Below are 26,092 nucleotides of genomic sequence, written 5' to 3'. Positions count from 1 at the left end.
GGATTATTGTCTAATATTTTTCAAGAGGCATTTTGTGACACAACTACAGACCTAATTAGCCTGTAATACCCTTTTCCAAGAAGGTTTTTCATATTTTTATATTTCACATAATAAATTACTCCTTCTGTGTGCGTAATCTTTAAAAATTAAGACACTATGCAGCTTTATTAGGTGTCATTTTGAGCACACTGAACACACTTGTGCAAAACTCAGAAGGGTCCTTTACTTAATTCAAAGTTGGTGCACTGATAGCTGACTATATATCGTGTTGGTGTAAAGCTCTAAACAGTCAAATGAAGCTTGAACTTTACTGGAGATTTTGCTCAAAGACATGTTTTAGTTACTTTGAATCCATATTTAATCATCCAGCTGGCACAGGAGAGCAGAGGCTTTCGAGATCCAATAGTCACTGTGTCGCTTGGAGGGAAGCGTGACTGTCACAACAAAATTAGTGGAGTGACCTTGAAGAAAACAGAGATACATGGTTAGCGAGAAGTAAGGAGATAATCAAAGAGGTTATCCTAGAAAACCAAACACTCCATGAATGAGGAAGGAGTGAGGGGATAACTTTCAATGTTCAATCTCAAGCCGAAATATCTCTGAGCTTAACATTTAGTCATGTTAACTCATTTAAAATGTGACAGTTCAGTACCTTGAAGTGTAAAATTCAAACCAGTGTGTGAATGAGGGCTCCTGTGTGGACGTACCTGTGGTGGATAGAGTTCCTGCCCTGGCTGAGGTTTTGTACAGAGGGCAGTGGTAGAGGTCAGGCTCAGGCACATAGTTCTGCTGGGGCTCAAAATGCACCACTGGCAGCATAGTGTTCATCACTCTTGGTAACGCATCCTCTATCACCATGTTGTCGTCATCCCAGCGGCAAGAGTTCATGAACATGCCATGAACAAGCACGCCATTCTCTGGCTTAGGTAACTATACACAATGAGATGAAGGAATGATAAATAAAAGATACTTGGAGTTAAACTTATTCATATTTTACAAATATCAATCCCTTTGAGTTAGAAACAACCATCTACAGACATACAGCCAATGTCTGCTCCGCCCCTCTAGGTCACCTCTGACTTATCATTGATTAACCAGCTCTGTGTCACAGCTCAGCATGCTCTCCTTTGTCGGGTTAAACAAATCAGGATCAGGAAAATAAACTTAAATGTAATGTTTTATGTATTTATGTTTTGAATCATAGGTTACTCATGACCTTGATATTATAAGAATGTACACCCACTTGGACATAAATTAGGGTATATGCTGAAACTCAGAGGTTAATTCTAATACCTTTTTAAGACTTTTTAAAAAACCTTTCAAAAAGTTTTAAGACCTCATCGCAATTTTAAGCTGTTGGTAGCAACCCATCTTTAGTACTTGTGATTTAAATTTAAATAGAAATGAGGTAAACTGTGAAGGAATAAAGCTTGAAAGAATAAATTAAACTACTGGCAGGTTTATTGACACTCCCATTCTTGTTCCCATACAACAAGTAACAGCAATTATTCAAGGCTGAAAAAACAAGAACTTGTTTCATCATTATCAAAATTTAGGAAATGTGCCTGAGACTGTGTGATTTGCTTTCCATCAGCTTCTTGTGACCACCATCAGCACATTATTGATGACATGTAAGCGGGGAGCTCCGAGGCGATCTAGATGGACTTGCATGGTTTATTGTGTAAAATCTTGCATGTCCATTTTGCTAAGCGCCAATACCTGACAACCTCACAGGCTGAATGTTTAGCCGGCACAATCAGCGGACAGTTGCAAGGAGGAAAAGAAATATTCATGGATACTTTTGGAGTCAAAGCTTAAGCACCAATGAAATTTAATACCTCAAAAAACGTAATTAAGACTTTTTAATACTTTTTAAGGGCCTTTATTTTCCCACAATTGATTTATCAACTTTTAATACTTTTTAAGACCCCGCGGACACCCTGGATATAAATCACTATGCGTTGTGTACATGGTTATTTCTTGCTTTGCTGTGGTTCCTAAATGGACTAGAAAGCTGAAACACTGCATAATATCAACAATACACATTTAAATACCTTGTCATCCATGTCCAGTTTAGCGTTAAGTGGCAGATCCTGTAAAGCCTCACAAACTGCTACCTGGTCTCTGTACTCTGCTATTACATTGAAGCAGAAGTTCAACTCATCAATGGGCAGGTTGTGGTGTCTGGCGTGATTCTGAAGTATCCCTGCAGGTACAGGTGGACATTTAAAACATACCTCACCATATTTTTCACAAAAAAATCATGAAGTGTAATTTAAAGATGTTTTTCTGGAGTTCAAAGTTCATCCAATCATTTTAAGTTTACTTTAAGTGCTCACCACTTTTCACAGCCTTACTGTCTCTTGGCTTAAATAAGAATGTTAATTCTGTGCTGTGTTAATTTACCTGTTAGAAACCCCTGAGGGAAGAAGAATCCTGAGATCCAGAAAGATGTTGGTGGACCACGTGTGATCCAAGCCTAACAGAAGAAAAGAAAATTTAAAAAAAAAAGGAAAATTATACAACTTACATTGGTGCTCTCCTGTTTCTCCCCTTTGTGTGTTTGTGTGAGCATTTGGATGTAGCGTTTTCTTCTTTCATTGTTCAGACCTGAATAAATGCAGTCCTGAGGGTCAGGTCTTTGACCCAGGAAGCCAGGGGCTTGAGGGAAGGGTATGCAGAGTTTGCCCAGTGCGTGGGAACCTGGTTGTTTAGGAAGCTTGAGTATATTCTGTCCATCTCCTCTGACATCACCACCAGACCTGCTATTGCCTTTTGCAAAGTCACGAGAGACTTCTGGAAAGCACAAACAGGTCATGCATCAGAAAAAGGGTGGTGAAAAAGTGTTATTAAAGATCTCTGAAATGTAAGCTTTATCATACTCAAACAACATGTTGAAAATATTTTTACTCAACACAAATCATCACTTAATTTTGTTGTTGTATATTTCTCAATGCCATTGTTTGATGGATTTAATCTGTAACTAAACTTCACTAGCTGTGAAAAAATATCTGTAAGAAAGTGACTGTTAGTGGATCCTTATTGAGTATGTCACCCTGAGCACATTCAGCAGGTTGTTGAATCGGTCTGCCTCTTGACTTAGTACAGTTGTCAGTGAGTTCACACGGCCTTTGTCATCCGGGGTATACAGGGTTTCCAACGCCCCATCCATGCTCAGACCCTCTGCACACAGAACAGCATGCATGTTTGGAAGCATGGAGACAAATCATGACAGCTAGGAACTTCTCAAAGAAGCTGCACCACATTTTATAAGTTAACTTGAGTACACAGTGTGTGATGCATTTAGGAGTTTTTATATAACGATCATTTACCTGGTAGCTTCAGGAGGATGGATTCAGCAAGCTCGCAGATGATCTCATCGTTGCTTTTAGCTCCATGACAGGCTGATGTACGAGGGTTAACATCCAGTATGGTGTTTATTAAAGTCACAGTTTCTTGGCGCTATAGAAAACAAAAACACAAACGCGCAACAAGTAAGAACAGACGACTACTCTCTTTTTTTCATCTGAAATGTGATTGTCTTTATTAGTGTCCAAAAAAAATGTTGATTGCCTTTTACTGTAGTGAACCCCCAGCCAGCCATGCTTTCTAAAGACTGAGTTAGGTAGGTTAGGCTTCTTGGCTGCTAGAAGAATGATTCTGACAAACTGGAATATACACAAACTAAAATGTTTCTCTAGAGAAACGTGGAGTTTTTTAATCTTCAAGGTATGGAGCAAATAACAGATACATTAACACTAGGTTTAGGTCTGAAACCATTTGGAAGAAGGTGCAGGGGTGCATTTCATCATCCCCTATATTGACCTGTTTGTAAACCAGATTTACACCTGCCCAGAGACCTGCATTTTTAAGTATGCACTGATCACCCTTATATGTTCTGTTGTTAATATGTGAATGAATGTTTTTTGTTTGTATCTGTCAAAGTTCTGAACTGTGCATATCGTTTTTATGAATACATATTTAACATGGATTAAAAAAAGTAGAGGAATAAGAATGGTGATTAAAATCAGGCTGAAGAAAGTTAAATGATTTCTTTCCCTTAATCAAATTCTACTTTTGGTTCTTACCTGAAAGGCCAAGTTTGCATTCTCATGCATGCCAAAAACCTCAGGATCATCAATGATAGGAAGACTTTCAATGTATTCCTTAAACTCCTGCAGTTTATCTGTCTCTGGGGCATAGTAGGTTCCTTAAACACACATGAGAAACAATTAATCCTCAAAAATCACACAAAGTGTGAGGAGGCAGTGAGACAAGTGGACATTTCAAAACAACAACAAAAAAGGATTATTTTTATTTACCCTTTAAAATTATATGACAGAATAAGAGTGCTTATATTGAAAAATACCTGAAGGGGAGTATTTATAGTCGGGGGCCAGTGTCTGAGGTGAGAAGAAGCCTTTGAGGACTGTCCTGAGGCAGCGTTGGTCCCAAGCATCAGTCACTCTGCCTCCGTACGTGATCTCACCTGAGGAGGGGACAAAAAGTTCACACAATGGGTGATAAAATAATGAGTGTTACATTTTGACAGTGGCAGATAAATGCCTGTCTTAGCCACACTGTTTATGTCTTGATTGTCAGACTCAATAATTCAAAATACCAGCAAAATCAGCATGAAAAAAAACATGTTTATTGTGAGTGCTTCCTCCATTAAGGCTTTGTGCTGAGAGGAAAAAAAATAAATTAGTAGCCTGATGGCCCCTGTATGTGAAGTTTTTCCAGTTTTAGGATCCAATTCTCTTTGTGATCTTCACCAAGCTCTTTTATTTATTTTAGAGTGATAAGCAGGACGGCATATTGAGTTTAGATGAGGAAAGTTAAGTTGGTCGGTTAATATTTGTTTGTTCAGATTTTCTTTAAGCTTCAAGCGTCATGCACTCCTTACCCTGGTGTCACTCTCTGAATTGGCATGTTGTGTGTAAGAGCTTACATGTAAATATAAACATGTTTCTCTGTGAGTAGACTGCCATACCAGTAATGTAGATGAGAGCATCCCATGGGATGGAGCCAACTTTGCAGTAGAGGTTGAGGTTGAGCAGAGCACACTCCCTGTCACTGTCATTAAACTCATAGCGGATGTTCCAGCCCAAGGGACCAAACTTCTTCCGCTCCTGGGACACACAAAAATCAAAAACTATAAAAGACATGCATAGGACTGTCACATACTGTTGACAGCGAACCAAAACAGCCACAGAATTTAGAGAGCAGGTGAGGCAACATGTACAGCCGTTAAAGCACAGAAAAGCAGTAATGAGCAGTCTCATGTGACTGAAAGACGAACCTGGACGATTGCATGGAAAAAACAGATCCCAAAGACAATCTTCCGCCACTGGTGTCCCAGAACGTGATCTTCAAAAAAACTGTTTGAGATTTCTGTGAAGGCACGTCGCATGTTGGCTCGCAGGCCTTTAGGAGGCTCATTTGTCACCTGGTAACAACAAAAAAGAGACTCTCATAGTGTGGTGAATGCTGGTGAGACATTACTCTTGGTTGGTACGACAGGGTCACAGATCATTTTCTTGAAAAGGAACGGAGGGAAGAATTTACGTTTAAATAAATAAACAAATTTATGATGTAGGCCGGAAAAAAATGAGCTTCCCCTCCTTGACTGACCAGCAGCCGTTACTGATCAACACCCATTATGTAATGATGAAGAGAAATAGCATCATAACATATTTCTCTGCAGGTGATGGTAGAACTGTTCCCAAAAGTCAAAAACTAAAACTACCCATCCAGACTTGACCTTGAGTTAGCTGTCCTTGTGTCTGACAGTCACTTCTTACCTTTGTGTTGTGTGTGCATGAGTTTACCTTGACAGAGTTTTGGAGCACTGATACTGGAAAAACCTTGGTAGGCATGGAACTAAGAAACAAACGGAAATTCTCGTGGATTGTCGTATCTAAAGCGAAATAAAGCACAAAATTACTTGCATTTATAAACAAAAGATGACGTTAACAAATAAAGGGTTAAAAGTCAACATCACTGACACTTCTGTCTTATTTCTATGAATAGCACGGTTCATAAAAATGTCAAGTAGCAGCTAGCTAAAATCACCTCACGGGGCTTCAAAGTCCTTTACAGATATTATTTTCTATTTTATCTAATCAATAAATTTCAAACAAATAAAAGTGTTTGATGACACTGTTAAAAGTCTTTGTGCTTGTTGATAACTGGGCAGTTCTATATCTTAGTGCTATGTGGTGCAATAATACCAGGCTCAGTGAAAGTCTTGATGAGCTCCTCCATGGCCAACAGCCAGGACACAGCCAGATGACAGTTCTGTAGAAAGACCCAGTTGCCGCTCTTGAGAGCTGCATGGATCATGTTCTCTGCTATCGGGCCCTGGCCTTGACCCAGTGAGATAGAATCCACTCTGTTAGACAAGGGGCGGTGAAGTTACTTCTGTGATCATCTGTTAACAATCGTTACAAAGCTGATCTGTCATATCAATCGATTTTTTTTTCGTATACCTTTCCAGATAACCTCTTTCCTTAGCAAAGCGCTGGAAGGCACCCATAGGGTCTGAGCCTGTGCTGAGTATAAAGACCAATGGTGTAGAGGGGGAGATGTCTTTGAAAAGGTTTGCTAGGTCAACTGGAGGGTTTTCCACAAACTGTTTCCCCAGGCTGACAATCACAAACTCTGTTGCTGCAAACACAACCTGGGAAAAAAAAAAGAGAGGTGAATGATGCTTTCACACTACCATGGACACTTTCATGTTGAGGTAAATTAAGGATTTTTTTTTTAAGTATCTAAAGATAAGTAATAAAAAGAGTGCCGTAATTAACAGTAGCGAGGAACACAGAACAACAGACAATACTTAGGCTTGCCTTCTCTTCCATGAAGCTTTTGATGAGGACAAGCTTCTGAAAGGCTCCTAATGTCTCATTCCAGCGGCCTTGTATCTCCTGGTTCCCTTTTTCTGAATCCACAAGAGGCAGCAGCTGTGACACAAAGCCTTCCCAGTTCTTTGGATTAATAGATGCTTGGAAGCGTCCTTTAAGAAAGTCGATAAAACATCAGATAAATTAACTTTTAACACCTCTGCTAAGTAGTGTATGTATGATATGTGCTTCAGAAGGGAGAAGAATGACTGGCAGAGAAAAAAAATGTTCTGAAAATGTTTTTTTTTTTTACATCCAAGTACTTATTAAAAAATGAATGAGAAACCAGATAAGATGCATTTTCCTGCTTAATCAGTGAGAATAATGATGGGGTTGGAAAAACCTAGTTCAATAGGAATATAAATTCTTGTGATGTCCTTTGAAATATTCCTGAAGCAGGGTAGAGCATCTTCCAGGTCACAACAGGTCTTCCACTGAACATTACTTAACCATGGCACATCTGGCTTCTCTGGATATTCCTGGAAGAGGGATCCATTGAAAAGGACAGGATTACAACACAAAAGGAAGATGGTGTATTTCAACAAAAAGCAAATGCTGAAATACAAAATAAAGAGCACAAGAAGTTTTGATAATAGAGCAGAAAAGTGTTATTTTAAGTGTTACTGTCATTTTACCTTTTCCAAAGGAGCAGCTCCTCTAAGAAAGTACTGCCACTCAGCATCTGAGATTTTACCACATTCCCTCATGACCTCAACACACAACAAAAAGCTGTAGATGAGCTTGTGCTGTTCAAAGAGGCCACGGGACACGTTGGTGTATGAGTTAAACAGGATCTGGTCCAGCAAGATCCGTAGGCGCTCCTCAAAAATATCGCTCTTCTCAGACACCTCAATGGTGGAGTTAAAGAGCTAGAGGAGTCAGACATGAGAACAAAAGCAAAGTGACAAATCTTCCCATTTTTACACAAGTTAAACAGGCCCAGTGGGGAGTGTGTAGCAGATAATGTTTACGATTTTACTCCCTTACCTGTTTGAAGTATTTCAGTGAAAATTGATACATGGGATCAATCTCAGAGAGACCGGCTATGACAAAATATAAGACTGATCCTCGGGTGGCCACAGGCCTGTAGCGTTCCCGAGCAGCATTGATCATCACCTCGGTGGCCTCTGCTTTCTCCAGACGATGCTTAATGGCCTCAGATGTCAACTGCGATGGTGGAAACAAAGAGCAGAGGAATGGCTTAACAAGCAAATATGATGGACAAACGTACGCAGCTAAGAAATCACACCAACACAGAAGGCGGTCAATGACTATACTGAAAACTTGAAACATACAACCACACATAGAAGAAAATGACGCTAACAGAACAAAGAAACAGAAACATATGATTCCTGTTAAAACTGGATTTACCTTTGACTCTTGTAGAGTCTGAACCAGCTCTTCTTTGTCAAGTATATTCCCTTCAGAACTAAAGAGAAGCTTTAGGATGCGGTCTTCCAGGTCTCTGAGCTGGTTTCGGTCAGCACTGATGTGCTCAACAAGCTCATTCCTCTGTTCCTCCAGATCTGGACTCTCAAGACGCACCACGTCACTGAAAAGATGACGAGGTGTAGCTTAGAGATCGTGTTTGGATAAAAAAAGTTGGGGAAAGAAAATAACCAACAACAAATATCACTTCTCCCTAAAAAAGGTGAGATTTCTGTCAAGGTAATAGTATTTTTAAAGTTTCACTGTATGTACCTCAGAAGTTGGTCCTCCAGGCCAGATTTTGTCACAGTGAAATTCACAATAGTCACTTTGATACACACCTGATATGGACAGACAGAAAGTCAGACAGTCTTACCAATGTGCACATACCCACAGATAAAATGAAACTGCATTCATGCCGACTACTACCTTTCTGAATATGTGCCTAACAGTTACTTTTATGAAATAAACAATGTTGCCATCATTTTCATTTGAAGGGTTATACCCAACACATGAGCTTTATAAGAAAATCTCCAGGGTGCAATCCTTAAGATCTCTGAGCTGGTTTCAACCACTCACTTTGCTGCCATAGCAGACAAGCACAACAGTTCTTAGTTAAGCTGCCTTTTTCTTGCACTATGAAAAAAGACTGGTTCTTTTAGTTTTGATGTAATGTTTTTTTTATCCAGATGAAATCAGTCTCAGAAGAATATGGAGTGTTTGTTTTCTGTCTACCTCTGGTAAGTAGTGCGGGTTTGCCATCTTGGTGGTCATATAAAACCTGAAGTTTTTGTCATAGTCAACATCTGCATCTCCAAGTCTGATCAGCGTCCGTCCTCCAGCAACAAATGTTTGTTTCAGCAGAATGGGCTCCAGAGCAGGATCCAGGGTCTCTTTTAACTGCACATACACATACAACACAAGAAAGCAGTCATGGGTGGAGTATTCACTCTCATACTGTCAGTTACAGCAATTCTTTGCTTTAGCTTTCTTTTTGGTCTTAAGCGTGTTCATACCTCTTCTAGCAGCACAGGTATACCCATGCGTATGGCATTCTCTAGTACTCTGAGAAAGTTTGGGTCGGTCAGCTTGATCACCTTTAGACCATGCTTGGCCTCCTTGGAGCGGATCCATCTGTTGGCCTGGAGGTGGAAAAAGTAACAAGGAGCATGATTCTTCCGTATACTTGAATAAGTGAAAGAAAATGATTGAAAACCTTTGTTGCTGAAATAAAGTGGTACTGTAATAGTAGAGTGCAGGAAAAGACTTAATAAAACTGTATAACATAACTCAGTGTTAAGGGTTTGTTTATTACAGCATTTATGTAAATTGTTGGTCATTAAAGTGAGGGATAATATCCATGAGGTGGAACTGCCCTCTCCTACATTCAAACAGTCCATTAAAACCTTCAACATGTACAATGTGAGAAACAAGAAAGGGAGTCATACTGCAAGGACTTGGTGATGGGCGTGGTGAAGGAATTACAGGATAAAATCTTGACTTTTATAGACAAGGGTCCTTTTTCATTGTCTCTCATTGTATTCTCCTGTTTCTAATCATGTCATAGCTGTCAAGAATTACAATAAAAACATGACAAAACTTAAAAAGCCCTGAATGAACAGTGCATCAACCATAGTTCCCACTCTACCTGATCTTGGGGGTCGATCATGAGAGGCCAGCGTCTTGCTTCAGTCACCAAGATCCCATTTTCTATGGACACATTGTCGTGTGGCAGACCCTCAGAGTTCCACCCTTGGATGACAAACGCGTCACCTAGAATGTTGATGAGGCTGAAGTTGGGACTGATGGGGATGTTAAGTTCTTTGCACTGGTTTATCCACTGGTCAATAAGCTGGGTAAATGAGGCAAACACACATTTATGAGTGTGGTCAAGCTTTCTGATATTGCTTTTTATTCTGTTTTAAAGTTCATTGTTTTGGTTCTGCGGCACTTTTTAATAATGCATTTTTTACCTTGTTTAGTCCCTTAATTATAACAATATTTTTACTTTTCAACCACTTTCTATCTCTGATTTTACCAGTTTTTGGTTTGGAAAATTAAAATATAAGGTAGTAGTGTGCACTGCAATGTAATGCAATACAGTGAAAATCAAGGGCAGGTTTTTCCTGAATTTATCATAGTCTCATGTAACCACAATATTTCTAAAACGTTTCATTTCACTGTACCTACCAGCTGTCGGTAGTGGGAAGTGAATGCACCGTAGTAGGCCACACAAGCAGCTGCAATGAAGGCATTCCCGACAACATTTATAATCTCTTGATCAAACAAAGCAACACTTTGTTCCCAGCGAACTTGTTCATCACTTAGAGCAGAGGTTAGCTTTCCTGCTCTAGTCAAACGAGCTTCTGTCAGAGCCATGGTGTTAACTGAAGAAAGAAAAAAGTACGACAAAGACAGAGAACAAATTAAACAGGGTAATAAAGTCAACTTCAGATCTGAATCAGATGCTGATAAACCTTTCTAGAAGCAGTTTTTGTAGAGTTTAAGATTGAAAAAAAGTATTTTACCCAAATCCTCCTTCTCGGCTATGCTGCTGTCAAACTGGGCCTGAAGAACTTTGATCTGGTTCTCCACATCCTGAAGCTTCTCTTGCTTCTCTCGCAAAGTTGCCATAGTTATGTCCAGTTCCTCCTGTATGTGTTGTTTAAAGGAAAAGAGGCAGAGGGGAGACCAACGGTGGTTTTCATATAAAGTATGTGAAGCCTTTATTCTCTGTACTGTTCTCAGTGTATGCAGTTAAACTGTCATTAAATGAAGAATGGATCAGTGTTTGGATAAATGCTGATTTTAGTGTATTTGATCTGTTACTCGTACATGTTACTATCCACTCATACCCTGTTTCCTGCTTTATCCACTCCGAATAAAGGCAAAAAACCTCAAAATTTAATCCAAACAAAAGTACAGTAAACACATGAGAAAAATTCACATTGCATTTACATTTTGTTTTACATCAATCAAACCTGCATGTTGTATTGTACTGCCTGATACTGACCTGTGCCATGGCCAGTTTCTCTCTCTTTGGGCCCACTTCTTTGAGGACTCTAGAGTAAAGATCCATGGCTCTAACCCACATACACATAGACCTGCAGGCTTTGGATACCTTCTCCACCTAACAGTAGCAACACAATTAGGAGTTACATCTTAACAGACATCAGCAAACTTGTTGTTTGACTTCACATGAAGAAAATAGTTTATGCCATGAATTTAATGGCACAGCGCTGAATGCAGATCAAGTGTCTTGCTCAAGGACACTTCAGCATGGGGACAGTGGGGAAGAACCCCCGACTCTCCATTTAAGAGATGATCAACTGAGCCAAAGTCAACGTTGTGTTTTTGTACTCTTTTACTTTGGATCCCAAATAGTATTACGGGCAACATAGAGTTAAATGATCAGGATCCTCTTCAATAGATTCATCAAATACACATATTAATCCCAACAAACCTTCTCAGGTATGAAATCTGGGTTACTGATGTATCTTTGCAGCTTCAACAGGATTTGTGGCTTGATATTATCCTTGTCATAGTCTGTTAGACGTTTGAGGAAATTGCTGTCTCCCAGTAGTTGTTTGGCACCTGGCCAATCTGGTCTGTAAGGAAAAGAGATTTTAGGATTCGTGAGAAAAGAAGATTTTATAAAACACAAAAACTCAACTTCTTTTTAAGGTATTGACTGGGCATGGGTAACAAGTTAATGTTCCTCTCTCATGTGCTAGCAATATAGAATGTTGTAGTATTAGATGCACTGGCTCAAGTCTTACTACTTGACTACACACATGAGCTCAGGAGCTGATCCAGATAAACGTTCCCAGGGAAGCAAGAAGGCACTGAGCTTTACAGTCAGAGTTTTCAAGTATGTGTCCTAAAGGCAAGATCTGGCCTGCCAAATGGGTCAAATGTAGCCCATGAAATGACTTTAATATGTGTGAAAACTGCCAATTCCTGAGTTATAGTGAACACCCTGCAAACTGTGCAAAATGTTGATTTCAGAATCTGATGGTTTGCAAATAGTTTAATCCCTGTCTTTAACTGAAAACAGTGCAAAGGTGCAACATAGGATGCTGAAACTGTGAGATCTCATAGGTTTATAGAGCTGAATGAATACGAGCTCACTGGTGGGTGTGGCAATGCCTTGCTTTACATGACTGTTATCAACCAAGTCCAATTTTGAAGAAAGAAGTCAAACTTCAATTTTGAGAAATAAGCAGAAATTAATTTCAAGGCATAAGTATAAACAGTTGTGAGAAAAAAAAATTAACGGTTGCTTAGAGGTGACCTGACACTCCACTCAAAACTATTTCAGGCCCAAAGGTGCTGTAGTTCTATTTTTACTGCTGTTCTTAAAACATCAGAGTCCAAACCCATCTTTTTAATATTTTTCCAATATCCCAGTGATAGGAAAGGGGAGAAAAGATGACCGATGTTACCCATTTCAGTTACATTTCTTAACAGCCAAAAACAAAACTTCTACAGTAACGCATTAAATTAGCACATGGATATATACAATACTATTAAATTGCTTTACAATTAAAACAAAAGGGATGAGAGCAAAGAAAATCATCATCAGTAATTAAGAGGAGACACTGGATTCTTGTATTTCATAAATCCCTGTGGGGAAAAAAAAAAAGATGATTTTAAGGTAAGTTACAGCACTGACTTGCAGCCGAGCAGGATGCAGACAGCCTCCATGACGGTCATGACCAGGTCTGGAGGTTTGGTGAACACCTTTATCTCAGAGATGTCTGCCTTGTCAAGGGAATTCAAAGCCTGATTGGCGGCATCGAGGGCAGGTAGAGCTTCATCAAGGTCCCTCTGGGCATCATCAGCTATGGCCTGGGTGTCTTCAGCCTTGACCTTGGCCAGAGCTTCATCTTCTTGAACTACCTTACGCACCTATGAAAAGGTATTTTTCATATGACATGTGATTAGCAAAACCGTGTTATGACCTGGCCTCATAGGGAATTTCCACTAGAAGTTCTCTATGTTCTAGTGCATTTTTTGAAATATAGATCAAGTACCTCCTTATTTCTCTCTCATGCAGTTGCTCACACAAGCACACACACGCCTACCTCATCAGCATTCTCCTGGTCTATAGCCAACTTCTCCATGAGGGCGTCAACATCAATGGATTTTTGTTTTAGTACTGGCTCCAAAGCTGATAGTTCCACTTTCATTTTGTCCACAAGAATGTTTGTTTCCAGGAGTTTAGTCAGACCGTTCTTGACACGATCCCTGGCCTTCATAAAAACAAATTCACAGTCAGAACAGTTCATCAAACTACACGTCCACAGAACCACAAAAACTACAACATACACATGATTTTTATGACTCACAATCATCAACTGTTGTCTTTTTCTCTCTAGCATAGACAGGTAGAGGTTGATGAGCTCCAGGTAAGAGGTTGGAGTGGTATAGTACCGGCGTCTCAGTTCTGAGTAAAAGCGCTCTGCCATGTCAGTGACACTAACATGTACTTCCACACACATGGAGAATAAGCTCTGCTTCAGTTCTTCACTCCCAATGTCTACACCCTGAAAGAAGGCCTGGGAGACCGACAGCAGTGCCTCACGAGGCCACTGGGCATCATGGGAAAAGAGTCACAAGGTTGTCAGTACAAACAGAGTAATGTGGTTTTAGACTTTAAATATTTTCCCAAACCTACTGTAAAGAAAGAGGAAAACAACAACAGCAACAACAACAAAAACAAAAACAACAACAACAACAACAACAACAACAACAACAAAACATTCTGTATTGTATTTAACTACTGGCAGAAAGATGTGAGCATACCTGAACAAACCAGTCAATGGTGCAGCAGTTAACAAGTGAAGGAAACATACGACAGCGGGACCTGAAGGCATCACCCACAGGACTCATACAGAGCACGATGTGCAGCTTCTCTCTTACGCGTGAGATGAAATACTGGAACACCTGCAGGCCCCACAGAGAGTCACAAAGTTACCACAACTCCCATGACTTCTTTGGGCCTTGATCAAAGCAGGAAGAAAGCATCTGGGCTTAACACAAGTTACTTATGATTACAGAAAAGATGAGCTCTCAGTGAGGAGCTCTTCATGTCCCCGAGACCTTGAGATAGATAGGAAGGACAGGCAGCAAGAGTCGGCACACACCCACTGACACCAGTGTAACGCTGTGATTTGTTGGATGTCTCTTCTGAATTGTTAAACCTCAACAGCTTTAACTTGAAACTTAATATTATCGTACTCGAGGGCTGTGAGGTAGAAAAGCATGTCACGGCAAAAAACTGAAATCTTAACCAGCGTTTTTGGCTCATTTTCAGTCAAAAATGTCTTATTAGACTAAATATGAGCCACATTTAGTCCAGAAAAATGTTTCGTTCAAGTTATTTAAAGACAAAATGAGGCCTAAATTGCTTGTAACAAGTAAAAAAAATGCCAATGAAACAAGAGAAAAGTTACTTGTATTGAGAAATCATTCCAGTTTCAAGCAAATTTTTCTTGTTCCATTGGCAGATTTTTTTCACTGGTAACTAGCAATTCAGACCTCATTTTTGTCTTTAAATAACTTAAAACAAGACATTTTTCTGGATTGATAAGCTGAATGTGGCTCATATCAAGTGTAATAAGACAATTTTTATTTTTACTTAAAATGAGACAACAACGACAAGATTTCATTTTTTTGCAGTGTACCACTTCTGCTGTGCATTTTTATGCCTTTAATGACGGTCTTTTCAAGTAGGACAACAGCAAATCAAACTAACCGGACACCTTTACCTCAGCCCAAAGTCAGACATAAAATTAGAATCAAAAACTATTTGGTGACACTGAAAACAAATTAGACAAAAATAAATCTCATTTTGCGTTATCATATGGGTAGACAATCCATAATATTCACTTCACCTGTCAGCGGCTATACTGTTATGTTTATTTCCTACAGAAACTTATTGTGCTTGTGTGTACCTCATCTCTGTTTTCCTCACTGATTCCAGCCTCTTTAGCTTTAGGACGGGTGGCAGCTAGTACTTGCTCCAGCTCGTCTTTCTCAAAAAGGCTTGGTACCTCACCAGAGTTCAGCATGTTGTTTATATCCTCCAAAAACTCTTCCACAACAATCTATAACAGAAAAAGAGAGTGGAGACTTCTTCCTGCACTTTTTAATTATTAAGCTCAATTTGAAAAAATGATTTACACACCAATGTTACATTTCTTGAAATCAAGAAAGTCTCTCTTCCATACCTGATTATCGGTAAAGAGAAACACCGTATCCTTGCCCTCTACACCAGCCATCGTGTACAGCTTCCTCAAGTCTTCATGAAAGCTGTCGTAGTTGTATCCACGGCTCAGTTCAATCTCAAAGCAGCAGTAGCCACACATATGAGCTGACAACCTTGTAAGTGACTGCTTTCCTGTACCTCCAACCCCAACAAGCAGGGCATTGCCTCTCTCCTGGCGAATTATACGAGCAATCCTTCAAAAAAACAACAACCACACAATAACAATGAGAGGGCATTATATGTAAAACCACAGCAGGAAATGCGGCTTGGTGCACACCAACAAATGATTTGTGAGAAGCAAATCAATACTTGAAGTAGTGTAACTCCTTTGGTAAAACGTTTATCAGAGTATCTGTCACGTCACACACACCTGGAGACATGCTCGATGGCATCCTGAAAGAAAACCAGCTTGGTCTCCTTTGAAAATGTCATGTTGTAATCATCGAGGTAGTCCTGCAGCACGGCCTTAATCTTATCCATGTCAGTCAAATCCTCATAAAGTCGATCTTCTTTCTCAGCACCAAGCTACAGATGTTTTTAGTAAAAGGTGATTGGAATAATCACATAAGTTTAGACATTAAAATCAGATGTTTTCTAAACCTCACTGGCATTTTCTTAAAGGAAAAAAAGAATCTGACCTTTATAAAATCCCCAAATATGATAGGCTGAGTCACAAAGCATTTGGGATCTAGGTCGATGTTGAAATGTTTGCCTGGCAGAAAGAGAAGGACAGTGAGGACACCCAGATTTCAACATGCACCAAGTTCAAACTGTGGGTTGAATCTGAAAAATTAGACAATCTTTATATCCGCGGTCTTACTGGACATGTCACAGATGATGGCGTGGAAATAGGTTTTATCCTGGTTGTTAATGAGCCGGTCATGGAAAACCCGCTGACACTCATGGCAGAAGAGACGGAAGATCTGGTTCTTCTCTCTGATTTGGCTAGGCTCACACTGCAGTATACCTTTACATAATGAGAAAAAGATGTATGTAAAGATAAAAAAAATAAAATTAGTGTTTTAAGAGCTATTGACATCAAATTACAGGTTACAAATAGCCAATCTTGGCTACAAAAATGGATCTTTAAACTTTTGAGCATCCACACATAAACGAGAGGTCAGGAGCTGTTCTGAATGTGTGTGATTCATATTGTATTGTTCATATCTCACCTTGGAAACACTTTGACAGGTCGCGGAGGTTGAAGACATAATGAGACTTAGCTGGAGTGGGCAGCAGATCTATACTCAAACGTTGGTATATCTCCACAGCAGCATCCACAATCTGCCCAGCACAGTCCTTCACTGCCTGGGAGAACTCGCCAAGAAATCCATTCAAGATGGCCTTATGGAGGTTGGAAAACACCAAAACAAGCATTAAAAAGGTATACTTACAGTTAAAGCAGCAATATCATAGAAACTATAACATCTCAGACAATCATATAACTTTCCACTGAGTCAAACATCTTCAGTACAAAGGAGGTTAAATCGGTAAATGCAGTAGAAAAGTCAAAAGGGTTTATAATCTTTGGTGTGCTGCTGTTTGTATGTCTGTGAATGTCTTGTCTCCTCACTTTGAAGATCTGTTTGAGGCTGTTTTCTGAGGGTGTGGGCAGACACAGCATACTGAAGTGGCGCATAAATCGTGCAGTGACAGGATTTCGTCCCCCTCCCGGAGGAGCACATGCTGCAGAAATTATCATTTCCTAGTGGACAGGGAAGAGAAAAAATAGAGGGAGGAAAGGTTATTTGCCTGAGCGAAGGGTACCAACAGATGAGCACCACATGGACTGTGAAACATGATCACCATTAAAACTAAATGGAGTCGAGTCACGACAAATACTACAGCTACAAGCAGCTGTACACATTGCAAACGTTTTTTAGAGGTTTTGTCGATCAATCTATGTAATATCAAAAACTAGTTAAGAAGATATTGGAAAAAATCAAACCTCAAAATTCTGAAATTATTAAAATCTCTATCTCAAACAGCCCCAGAAATAAAAAAACAACTATTAAATCACTCAGAGAGCGCCACGCTCCGCCAAGCATATTGTGCTATTCAAACAACACTTTGATCCTACTTTAATGTTATGCCCAGCATCTAGCACCCTTGTTTGGTTTATTTATTCAGAAAGGGTAGAAACTGTTTTCTTCTTGAGCTTCTGTTGAGCTGCAAAGGAAAAAAATTAAAGCTCTAAAAAATGAATCCCTGGGTAGAAAAGATGAACCCCACTCATCCCTAAGTGTAAGCTGCTGTGCAGGTGTATACCTGAATTTTCTTCCAAATGAACTTTTTCCTGTCATAGAATCCAGAAAAGTCTTGAAACTGACGTAGGAGCTCTATGGGGGGCTGAGAGCCATACGTGTCCTGCTTGGGCATGTTTAGGTCATCCACAAAGACCACCAACTTCTTGTTTCCAGGCGCACCTACACAGGAGGGTAAAGAAACAAAGAGAAACAATTCTCAGATATTAGAAGAGGAGAAGAGGCCAGCCACAGTGATTTTGTGCACACGTCGGTCATTTTTCAAGTTTTTTCCACATTGCAACATTGTATTGATTTTAAAGTAGAGGAACAGTGAAACACTACCTAGAATATTTTTTCTCTTTTTCTCCAGCTTTGACTCGATGATCTCTTGTGTCCGAGCAGACGAGGTCTGGGCAGAGAAGTTAATGTATACTGGGATGTACCCTGCCTTTTCCTGGATGCTGTTCAGAAGACCCCGGGCAACCACTGACTTTAAGGGCAGAGACATAAAGACAGTGTGAGGTTTGATCAAATTTAGGGTGAGAAATGTTTGTCAACATCCTTTCATTTCATGGTACACAAGATGACACCCATGTATTTTTTTCAAGGTAGTGTGATTTGTATGCGTTGCAGCAAGAGCTGTCTTTAATGATTCCTTACCTTTCCCACTCCAGTTTCACCAGTGAAGAGTACAGAGCGTTGCACAGATAACAGCTTCTCCATCAGATAGCCATAACGGACAGTGTCTGTGGTAGGGACCAGCATCTCAAAAAAGGGCTGATCTGAATTGTATTTAAATGGAGGGATGACCTTGTCCCATGGCTCAAGGCGATTGCGTTTAAAGTTCATGTATACACTCCACAGGGTGCCACTCTCTGGCAGCTACGAAGCACATATGACAGAAATTAATTAATCAATAAAATAAATACAAAACTTGAACATAGCATACGAAAATGTGCTAATTTATTCATACTTTCAAGGAAACTCATTTGCTGTCTGTTGTACTGTCTGTTTACCATATTTAAAAGTGTCCTTTCCTAGCATGTCTGTTATTGATAACTACTCCATTTCCCTTAATCCTGATGTCAATAAACATAGCCATTAATAAACAAATATTTCAATACATAAACAAAAAATAAATAAAAATTTGTAGCAATAATATGGACTGATTGTGTCACTTTGATGATGTTTAAACTCTATAGGCTCTAATTTCGTAGACCAGGCGCAAGATCACGTTAGAAATAAAGACTAAAACAGAGAAATATGGGAAATCACAGGTAAATCCTGAGTGACATACATTTATTTTGTCTCTTTTTACTTCGTCTTTTCTCTCCCTCTTTTCTTTGAATTAAATGAACTGAGAGAAGCCAGATATTTACTCAGTATCAGATGTTAGGGCTGTTTATTGTTTAATTGTAAGACGTGCATCAAACTTCCAGCTGCCGTCAGGTTAACTTTCCATTATGACAAACAGCTTTGATTTGACATCAGATGTGACGGGACAGTTAATATAGATACAAATGTATATGCTGGTTATACATTATACATATAATACATTAAATAGCGATTACTGTGATTGTTTACTGCATTAAAATGTGCCTGACACTCTGGTGACACTCTGGAAACCTGCCTCTGAGGCTTTGTTGACGTGAGCGCACATGTGCACCTGTCACCAAATTACAGCTGCGGATGGTGTGCTGTGCTTTGTGCCGGGAATAGACCGGGTTGGAGCTGGTGAGCTTTCAGCGCACTTTTTTGGCACGAAATTGTCACTGCGCCAACATGAATCTGCTGACACCTCCCCCTGGTGCGCTGTCAACTCCCCCTGGTGTGAAGTCACACCCATCTCTGCGCAGACGGTCTACCAAATTGTCATATTGGCAGCTCATGGTGGTGCGCAGCACGAAATTAACACTGCGCAGGGTGCGCCAGGCTTGTGCCCCCTGCGCTGCGCCACGAAATTAGAGCCCTATAAGTTTATGGCTTGGGGTATTAGGCATATGATTTAATTTAAATGGTTTATTTTTGTCTATTTCTTATAGTTTTGTCACCCTAAAAACGCTTACAAGTTTGCATGTACACTAAGAGAGTGACAAAGGAAAATCAATAAAATGAGAAAATTAAAGAAAAACTGGAGTGGATCCCAGATAATTATTAGTTATTTTTTGGAGTTATTTAAACAAGGCAAAAAGGCCTAAAGGCAGGGCAGAATTTTAACAACAACACCCAAAAAGTGAAAGAGTTACAAAAGCAAAAAAAAAAAAAAAAAAAAAAAAAAAAACAGTTCCTTCAATTGTTCCTATTTATTAGTGAGTGTGTGGGCACGTTTCCATACCTTAGCATTGCTGTCGGTTTCAAACTGCTTCCTGACAAAGGCATCAAAACTATCCCAGTGAGAACAGGCCAAGTTGCCGCCCACTGCCCACAGGTAGCAGAATATGAAAGTCTGGCACAGCATACTGTTGAGAAGTTTGGAATCCTAACACCAACACACAAACACCAAGAAAACTGAAGGAGCTGCTTCGTCTCTGAGCATGTCCAAAAAACTTGAAAAGTGAGATTAACACAAAACTATCCTTAACTGGTCTCTTTGTGGCACAAAAACAGCAATAAAATAACAGATTACAGAGACAACTACTATGTTCAATGTACCCTTTTGAGGTCTGGCCCTTCTTCTCCCAGCAGTAGTGCCTCAAGCAAGGAGCACAAAGTGGTGACCTTACTGATGTCCACCTGGTAAATCACCTGGCTACAGTGGGTTAGCACAAACTGGAGACCCTTCTCCACATACTGCTCAAACAGCTCCAAGAGATAGGCTTTTACTGAATCTGGGATCTTGGGGGAGAAGGGTGAGAAGAAATAAAGAAAGAAGAAAAACTCAATCAGTACCCATTTCAAAATGTCTTGGGAACAATCTGTATCTCACAAAAGTTGAAAATACTTCTTAGATTTCATTGTTTACATAATACCCTGTTAATACAGACCTACAAAACAGTTATTTTTAAATTAATCTTTACTGCTGCTTGTTATCACTCATTATTCCAAGTAGGGAGGCTTCTTAGCCTTTAATCCCCCAGTGTTTAAGATACTGTTAAGTTTTATTCTTTTATTTATGATGTGCAAATAAACTATGCCACAACTGGCTCAGGCAGGCAACACTGACTGATGGGACAGCTTGCCAGAAAGAAAAGTACTAAAGCAAAACTGTACTGCTTAAGGTAAAGAGGGTGAAGGCCCAACCTATGCCACAAACCCTTTGGGATAATTGAGGTTAATTTGACAGCATTGTTAAAATTGGAGAAATAACAAAGCTACATAAAGTACAACCTTTGCTCCAAGACCAGTGATCCATGTTCGGACGTAAGGCAACCACTTGAGCTCATCTGGGTCGATGTATACCATCCCACAGCGACTGACAGTTGCAGGAGATGCAACAGCCAGGTCCTGGACCTGAAGATACAGTTTAATTTTTTTTCCCATTTGAATATGTATTTGGGAACTTCTCACTGGAGAGACAAATAAGAAACACATTTTTTTCTTATACTCCTTTACCTCAAACACCATGTGTATGGATGGAGTAAGTTTGATCCGCTCGCTATTTGCCAGACAAAGCATCTTGTTGTCGTCCAGTACAGTGTTCATATTCTCGATCCACAGGGCATCAACTGGTCCATCGCAGATCACCCACTTGTGGATATCACTGTTGTCATTGGTTGCATCACGGACACTCAGTGCCATCAGACCATCACGCCACTCCAGTGTTAATGTGTTCACCTGATGTGTTGAGGTAAGAAATTTATTCATAAAGAGGAAAAAGTGAAGGTGCTGTCGTAGAGTGATTTTTAGTCTGCCGTACCTCTCCATAGAGCTCTCCCATTGAAACAGATTTTGGATTCAGAACATAAGTCTTGACAGGCTGGTAGAATGGGTTTTCAGCCTTGTGCTTTGTATGATGGAGGGTTCCCAGTGTGTCAGCCAAGATGGTGTAGACAGTGGTCTTACCTCCACCAGTGGGTCCAACCAGCATGACACCATGACGCACTATCATGGTCTCGTACAATTGGATGACCTAAATGTTCAAAGTTCAGAGACAAGCAAGTCATTATAATGTTGTTTGTTTCTTTGAGCTATTACAGCCTTAAAAACCCTGTGTAGCAGAAACTCAAATTGTGTTTTCAATTTGAAATTTATTAAGAGACCTGTTCCAAAGTTTAAATCATTAGCAGAAAAAAATTGGCTGTTGGGTGAGTAACACAAGCTACTAAAGGTGGCCAGGCCCATTATAAAAAAAAATCAGTATTCACTTTTAAAACACATCATACTCAAATCAGTTTACCTGGGTGAAAAGGTTTCTTTAGAAAACATTTTCTTCCTTTTACCTTCTTGATCATACTATCAAGTGGCTGCAGGTTTTTCTTGACCAGAGACTCCTGGATGGTTGAATGTAGGACACCATAGTCGTGCTCAGGGATACACACACCAGGGAAGAGATCTGATAATATACCACTAGGGTTCACACACACATACAGACACCTGATTAGAAATTCATCACTGAAACCTTTACAAACTTAGAAATACCAAGCCATTTTCCTTTATCAAAACTCAGTGATTTATTTTAACTAAATTGTTTTATATTTTAAAGTCTTGTTATTCTCACTGTAAACACTTGGAGTGCTAAAAGTAAGATATATTGAAATGTAGGCCAGGCTTACCCAAACAGCACAGTATCATCAACAAGGAACTTGGGTAGGTTTGAATCCCTCAGAGCTCTGAGGAGGACCACCATCTCACTCAGGTTAGGGTTATTTCTCTTTAGAGACCTACAGTAACAAAAAAAACCGGAAACAAAACATTTAATACCAAATTAATACACAGAGTACTTTGTTAATATAAGGACATCTTCCAGACTGATACTCTGCAGTGACTTGTTGAGTATCAGAATTTCTGTTTGGATTTGACTGCATTAAAAACCAGAAGATAGAAAGCACCACTCATATAGGTATAAATATTCTTATTGTGATTTTCAAATGAGAAACTATTTTATATCTTTTATGTTATTTGTTGAGTGCACGTTTTGCCCGTATAAGCATTCATGTTTGTTCCTGTTCCTCTGCAGTCCTTGCTTCTGTTGTCGTTTCTTAAGTTTTACTCATTTCTCCTCTCAGTTCTTTCATCAGTAATTCAGGACTTACTCCTTCTCCTTCAAGTTCTCCCAATTCACCAGATCATTTGCCAGATGATGCCATTTTTAAGTATTTCTGCTTTGCCAAGTTTTTTTGTAGTTTTGTTAGAAGTTTATAAATTGGACAGAAGGGGATCAACTTTTACACTGTTGTCTGAAACATGGCATCACCATCATCAAGTCATATATGAACTCATTTTCAACCAGATTTCTATAAAGTTTGCTGAATTTTTTGTGATGAGCCAAAAAAGAAAGGATGTTAGAGTGGGAATAATTTACATTTGGTAAATGTGAAACAGAATCAAGGAATTACTCAAAAAGAGTCACCAGCTAAGAGTAACTGTTAGGTCAGCTAATAACAAACAGATACATGACTTAAACTATATATAGTTAAGAAAATTCATTCTGAAAATTCAAATGTACTGTGGGGTTTTTTCAGTGTTTTGTGTGTGTGTTTTGTGTGTGTGTGTGTGTGTGTGTGTGTGTGTGTGTGTGTGTGTGTGTGTGTGTGTGTGTGCATGCGTGTGAGAGAGAGTGTACAAACAATAGCTTGTGTGGCCATCTCAAAGTGCACTTGTGTCAGTGTTGGTCATAGGATGATGCTCTCACCCTGCCATGACCAGGACAGACTTGACGGCTCTCATGCCAAAGTCGTAGTGGTCTTGCCCTGACAGCTGCTCGGAGCACAGCTTGTACATCTGGGTCATTTTCCTTGCTAAGATTTTACTGGACTCAAACCCTTCAGAGTACAAAATTACCTGTAAGGAAGAAAACCAAGGATGATGCACTGTTACACCAAATAACACCAACAAATACAACCATGCTTGAGCGGGGAGTCTGTTACCTCAGCAATGAGTGCGTAGTTTGGTACCATCATGGCTATAGGTCTAAATAGAGCTTTAAGATTGTCAGGTAGCTCTGTTCTTCCAGCATAGCCAGGGTTCATGGTGATGAATGCAGCACAGGTCATCACCAGTTTGATCTCCTGGCCCTCAAATCGAAACCTTGTCATCTAAAAAGCACAGATATATTTTGAATTGAGATATTTTATGATTCTTTATATGCACTGTAAATGAAAACAGAGTTTAATTCGTGTTTATCCTATCACCAGTCCTCTTGATATGTTTCCATGACCTGCTCTAGCTCCTAAACTGGCTGAACCTCTTCAGGTCAGTGAATCACAGACACAGTGAAAGTCAAAAGTTCTTTAAAGCTTGAGATTTCACCAAAGGGCGTGTATGTGTTGAGTCCCAAAAGTTTCACCATATAAATAAAGCAGAGATTATCTCATCAGTACATGATCTAATCTCACATGGTCTTTACATGTCAAGAGACCAGGCATGATCACATTCGTATGACATCATTTACACAATAAACACACAAACACAGCTGGAGACCACTTTAAATCAAATGATTGCAATCACGAATGAAAGGTTCAAAGTGCCTCAAACTTTACAAAAAAGATTATAATCTCCTCCTGAAAATATCTTTAACTTGTTAGCTGCATTTTTGCCAAAGCGCCACCAGCATGCAACAGGCCCACACACCACAGCATTTGTGTTTTTCACTCCCTGCCACCAGAGATACATACCTGGATTTAAGGAAATAAAAATGCCACTTTAATTTATGATGTAAGTGTGCACTCAGCATCATTAGATACAATGACAACTTTACAGTGATATATTTCAACACAAATATGCACTGTAATGCTAATAAAAAAAATACATGGCCAAGGATCTCTTCTTCAAAACATCACCATACTTTTACATGGAAGAGACTAAGCTGTTCAATAAACTTGCAATGACGAAGTCAGAATAAACTGGATTGAAACTGGTGTATAGGAAATGTGTACTTAATTTGACAGTTCACATTTTGATCGTTTAAACATACGCAAAATGAAAAAAAAAAATTATGAACATTGCCATGTGTGAACAGCAATGCCTTTTCGTGCTTACCCTGGCAGCTTTTGCGTTTCTTATGGTTATGAGCTGCTGAGCAATGACAGACAACACTTCAATATCAATTCTGTTGAATTCGTCAAAGCAACACCAAGCACCTGACTGAGCAAGCCCACTGAAAAAGCGTCCCATCATCTGGAAAAAAGAGAACATTCATAAACATTTAGGCCACAGTCAAATGATACAAACCTTTTATATAGATAAAAGGTCTCAGCTTTGTTTTATGAAACAGGAAAAAAGCTGGACGGAGACTTTCACTGTCAACAACAGCTAACCTTGTAGTCAAGTCCATCAGAGCAGTTAAAGACCACACACTGTATTGCAAGAGCCTTAGCCAAGTCCTTAGTGGTCTCAGTTTTTCCAGTTCCAGCTGGCCCAGCTGGAGCTCCTCCTAGGTCTAACTGAAGAGCCCCCATCAGACATAAATAGCAACGATCCTGTATATCATTGAAGGCAGGAGATATGGAGTTAAAGAAGCAACAAGAAACAATTCACAAAATTACAACTAGTCACATCTTTAAGCACTGTTCTTTATGTTTTACCGTGAGGGGTGTGATGACAAGTCTAGGACAGGCCCCAAGATATTCATATCCATAAATGTAAGATGCAAGAGCCATTCTGGCTATACAGTTGTCCAAGTCCAGGTCCCAGTAGTAGCGTAGCTGTCTCTGCCATTCAAAGTTTGACCTGGAGTCCACCTTAAAGAGTAGACTTAAGTTATCCTGACAATTTCAGTCACAGAACACATTTGACAGCTCAAAATCCTCTGTCACCACATCTATCATATCAAGCCAAGGACAGACAGGGATATTCAGTAGTATTTTCAGGTGTAAGACAGTGCACCACTGTACCTTTTGCCGTACAAGATCTGTGACAATGTCTCTGGCATGGACATCAATAGTGATGAGGGCAGTGATTATGTTACGATGTAGAGTAGAAAGCTCTCCTCGAACAAGTGCTGCAAGGGCATTAAGCCTCTGGATAACAAAAAGATATGGAAATGTATGCTCAAAGGTAGGCATTAAAACACACTTTCATTGTTATCTTTGGGTGGTAAAGCCAAACAGTGTTATTTAGGTTTTTTTTCTCAAGACATTTGG

At 39.6% G+C, this 26,092-nt stretch overlaps 1 protein-coding gene across 1 annotated transcript in view; it reads right to left on the bottom strand.

Annotated features, from left to right (window-relative positions):
* dnah6 (dynein, axonemal, heavy chain 6) overlaps nt 1–26,092 on the bottom strand; it is a 37,707-nt gene continuing 11,615 nt past the window's right edge. Inside the window, exons 29-82 of the mRNA XM_074664093.1 lie at nt 25,844–25,969; nt 25,535–25,690; nt 25,268–25,429; nt 24,990–25,127; nt 23,879–24,046; nt 23,644–23,792; nt 22,565–22,672; nt 22,232–22,358; nt 21,709–21,921; nt 21,405–21,626; nt 21,180–21,302; nt 20,505–20,687; nt 20,188–20,331; nt 18,513–18,734; nt 18,195–18,342; nt 17,875–18,032; nt 17,180–17,311; nt 16,779–16,950; nt 16,427–16,573; nt 16,245–16,318; nt 15,977–16,131; nt 15,569–15,800; nt 15,293–15,445; nt 14,142–14,282; nt 13,685–13,927; nt 13,421–13,588; nt 13,009–13,244; nt 11,797–11,941; nt 11,347–11,463; nt 10,862–10,985; nt 10,524–10,720; nt 9,982–10,185; nt 9,350–9,475; nt 9,069–9,233; nt 8,607–8,674; nt 8,277–8,457; nt 7,893–8,072; nt 7,541–7,774; nt 7,249–7,384; nt 6,852–7,018; nt 6,492–6,682; nt 6,234–6,394; nt 5,832–5,920; nt 5,303–5,449; nt 4,994–5,132; nt 4,370–4,489; nt 4,089–4,210; nt 3,333–3,462; nt 3,056–3,183; nt 2,611–2,796; nt 2,407–2,479; nt 2,055–2,206; nt 708–930; nt 1–461 (exon numbers count right to left, since the gene is read on the bottom strand). Coding sequence (XP_074520194.1) covers nt 358–461; nt 708–930; nt 2,055–2,206; nt 2,407–2,479; nt 2,611–2,796; nt 3,056–3,183; nt 3,333–3,462; nt 4,089–4,210; nt 4,370–4,489; nt 4,994–5,132; nt 5,303–5,449; nt 5,832–5,920; nt 6,234–6,394; nt 6,492–6,682; nt 6,852–7,018; nt 7,249–7,384; nt 7,541–7,774; nt 7,893–8,072; nt 8,277–8,457; nt 8,607–8,674; nt 9,069–9,233; nt 9,350–9,475; nt 9,982–10,185; nt 10,524–10,720; nt 10,862–10,985; nt 11,347–11,463; nt 11,797–11,941; nt 13,009–13,244; nt 13,421–13,588; nt 13,685–13,927; nt 14,142–14,282; nt 15,293–15,445; nt 15,569–15,800; nt 15,977–16,131; nt 16,245–16,318; nt 16,427–16,573; nt 16,779–16,950; nt 17,180–17,311; nt 17,875–18,032; nt 18,195–18,342; nt 18,513–18,734; nt 20,188–20,331; nt 20,505–20,687; nt 21,180–21,302; nt 21,405–21,626; nt 21,709–21,921; nt 22,232–22,358; nt 22,565–22,672; nt 23,644–23,792; nt 23,879–24,046; nt 24,990–25,127; nt 25,268–25,429; nt 25,535–25,690; nt 25,844–25,969 — 8,409 coding nt within the window. The 3' untranslated portion in view covers nt 1–357. The remainder of the gene's footprint in view (nt 462–707; nt 931–2,054; nt 2,207–2,406; nt 2,480–2,610; nt 2,797–3,055; nt 3,184–3,332; nt 3,463–4,088; nt 4,211–4,369; nt 4,490–4,993; nt 5,133–5,302; nt 5,450–5,831; nt 5,921–6,233; nt 6,395–6,491; nt 6,683–6,851; nt 7,019–7,248; nt 7,385–7,540; nt 7,775–7,892; nt 8,073–8,276; nt 8,458–8,606; nt 8,675–9,068; nt 9,234–9,349; nt 9,476–9,981; nt 10,186–10,523; nt 10,721–10,861; nt 10,986–11,346; nt 11,464–11,796; nt 11,942–13,008; nt 13,245–13,420; nt 13,589–13,684; nt 13,928–14,141; nt 14,283–15,292; nt 15,446–15,568; nt 15,801–15,976; nt 16,132–16,244; nt 16,319–16,426; nt 16,574–16,778; nt 16,951–17,179; nt 17,312–17,874; nt 18,033–18,194; nt 18,343–18,512; nt 18,735–20,187; nt 20,332–20,504; nt 20,688–21,179; nt 21,303–21,404; nt 21,627–21,708; nt 21,922–22,231; nt 22,359–22,564; nt 22,673–23,643; nt 23,793–23,878; nt 24,047–24,989; nt 25,128–25,267; nt 25,430–25,534; nt 25,691–25,843; nt 25,970–26,092) is intronic.

This window comes from Halichoeres trimaculatus, unplaced genomic scaffold, assembly GCF_033239565.1.
Source record: "Halichoeres trimaculatus isolate MK-OKI-2021-1 unplaced genomic scaffold, fHalTri1.1 fHalTri1_scaffold_2, whole genome shotgun sequence".
Classification (NCBI taxonomy): domain Eukaryota; kingdom Metazoa; phylum Chordata; class Actinopteri; order Labriformes; family Labridae; genus Halichoeres; species Halichoeres trimaculatus.
Note: the sequence above shows the minus strand (reverse complement) of the source record. Positions and strands in the feature narration are given on the sequence as shown.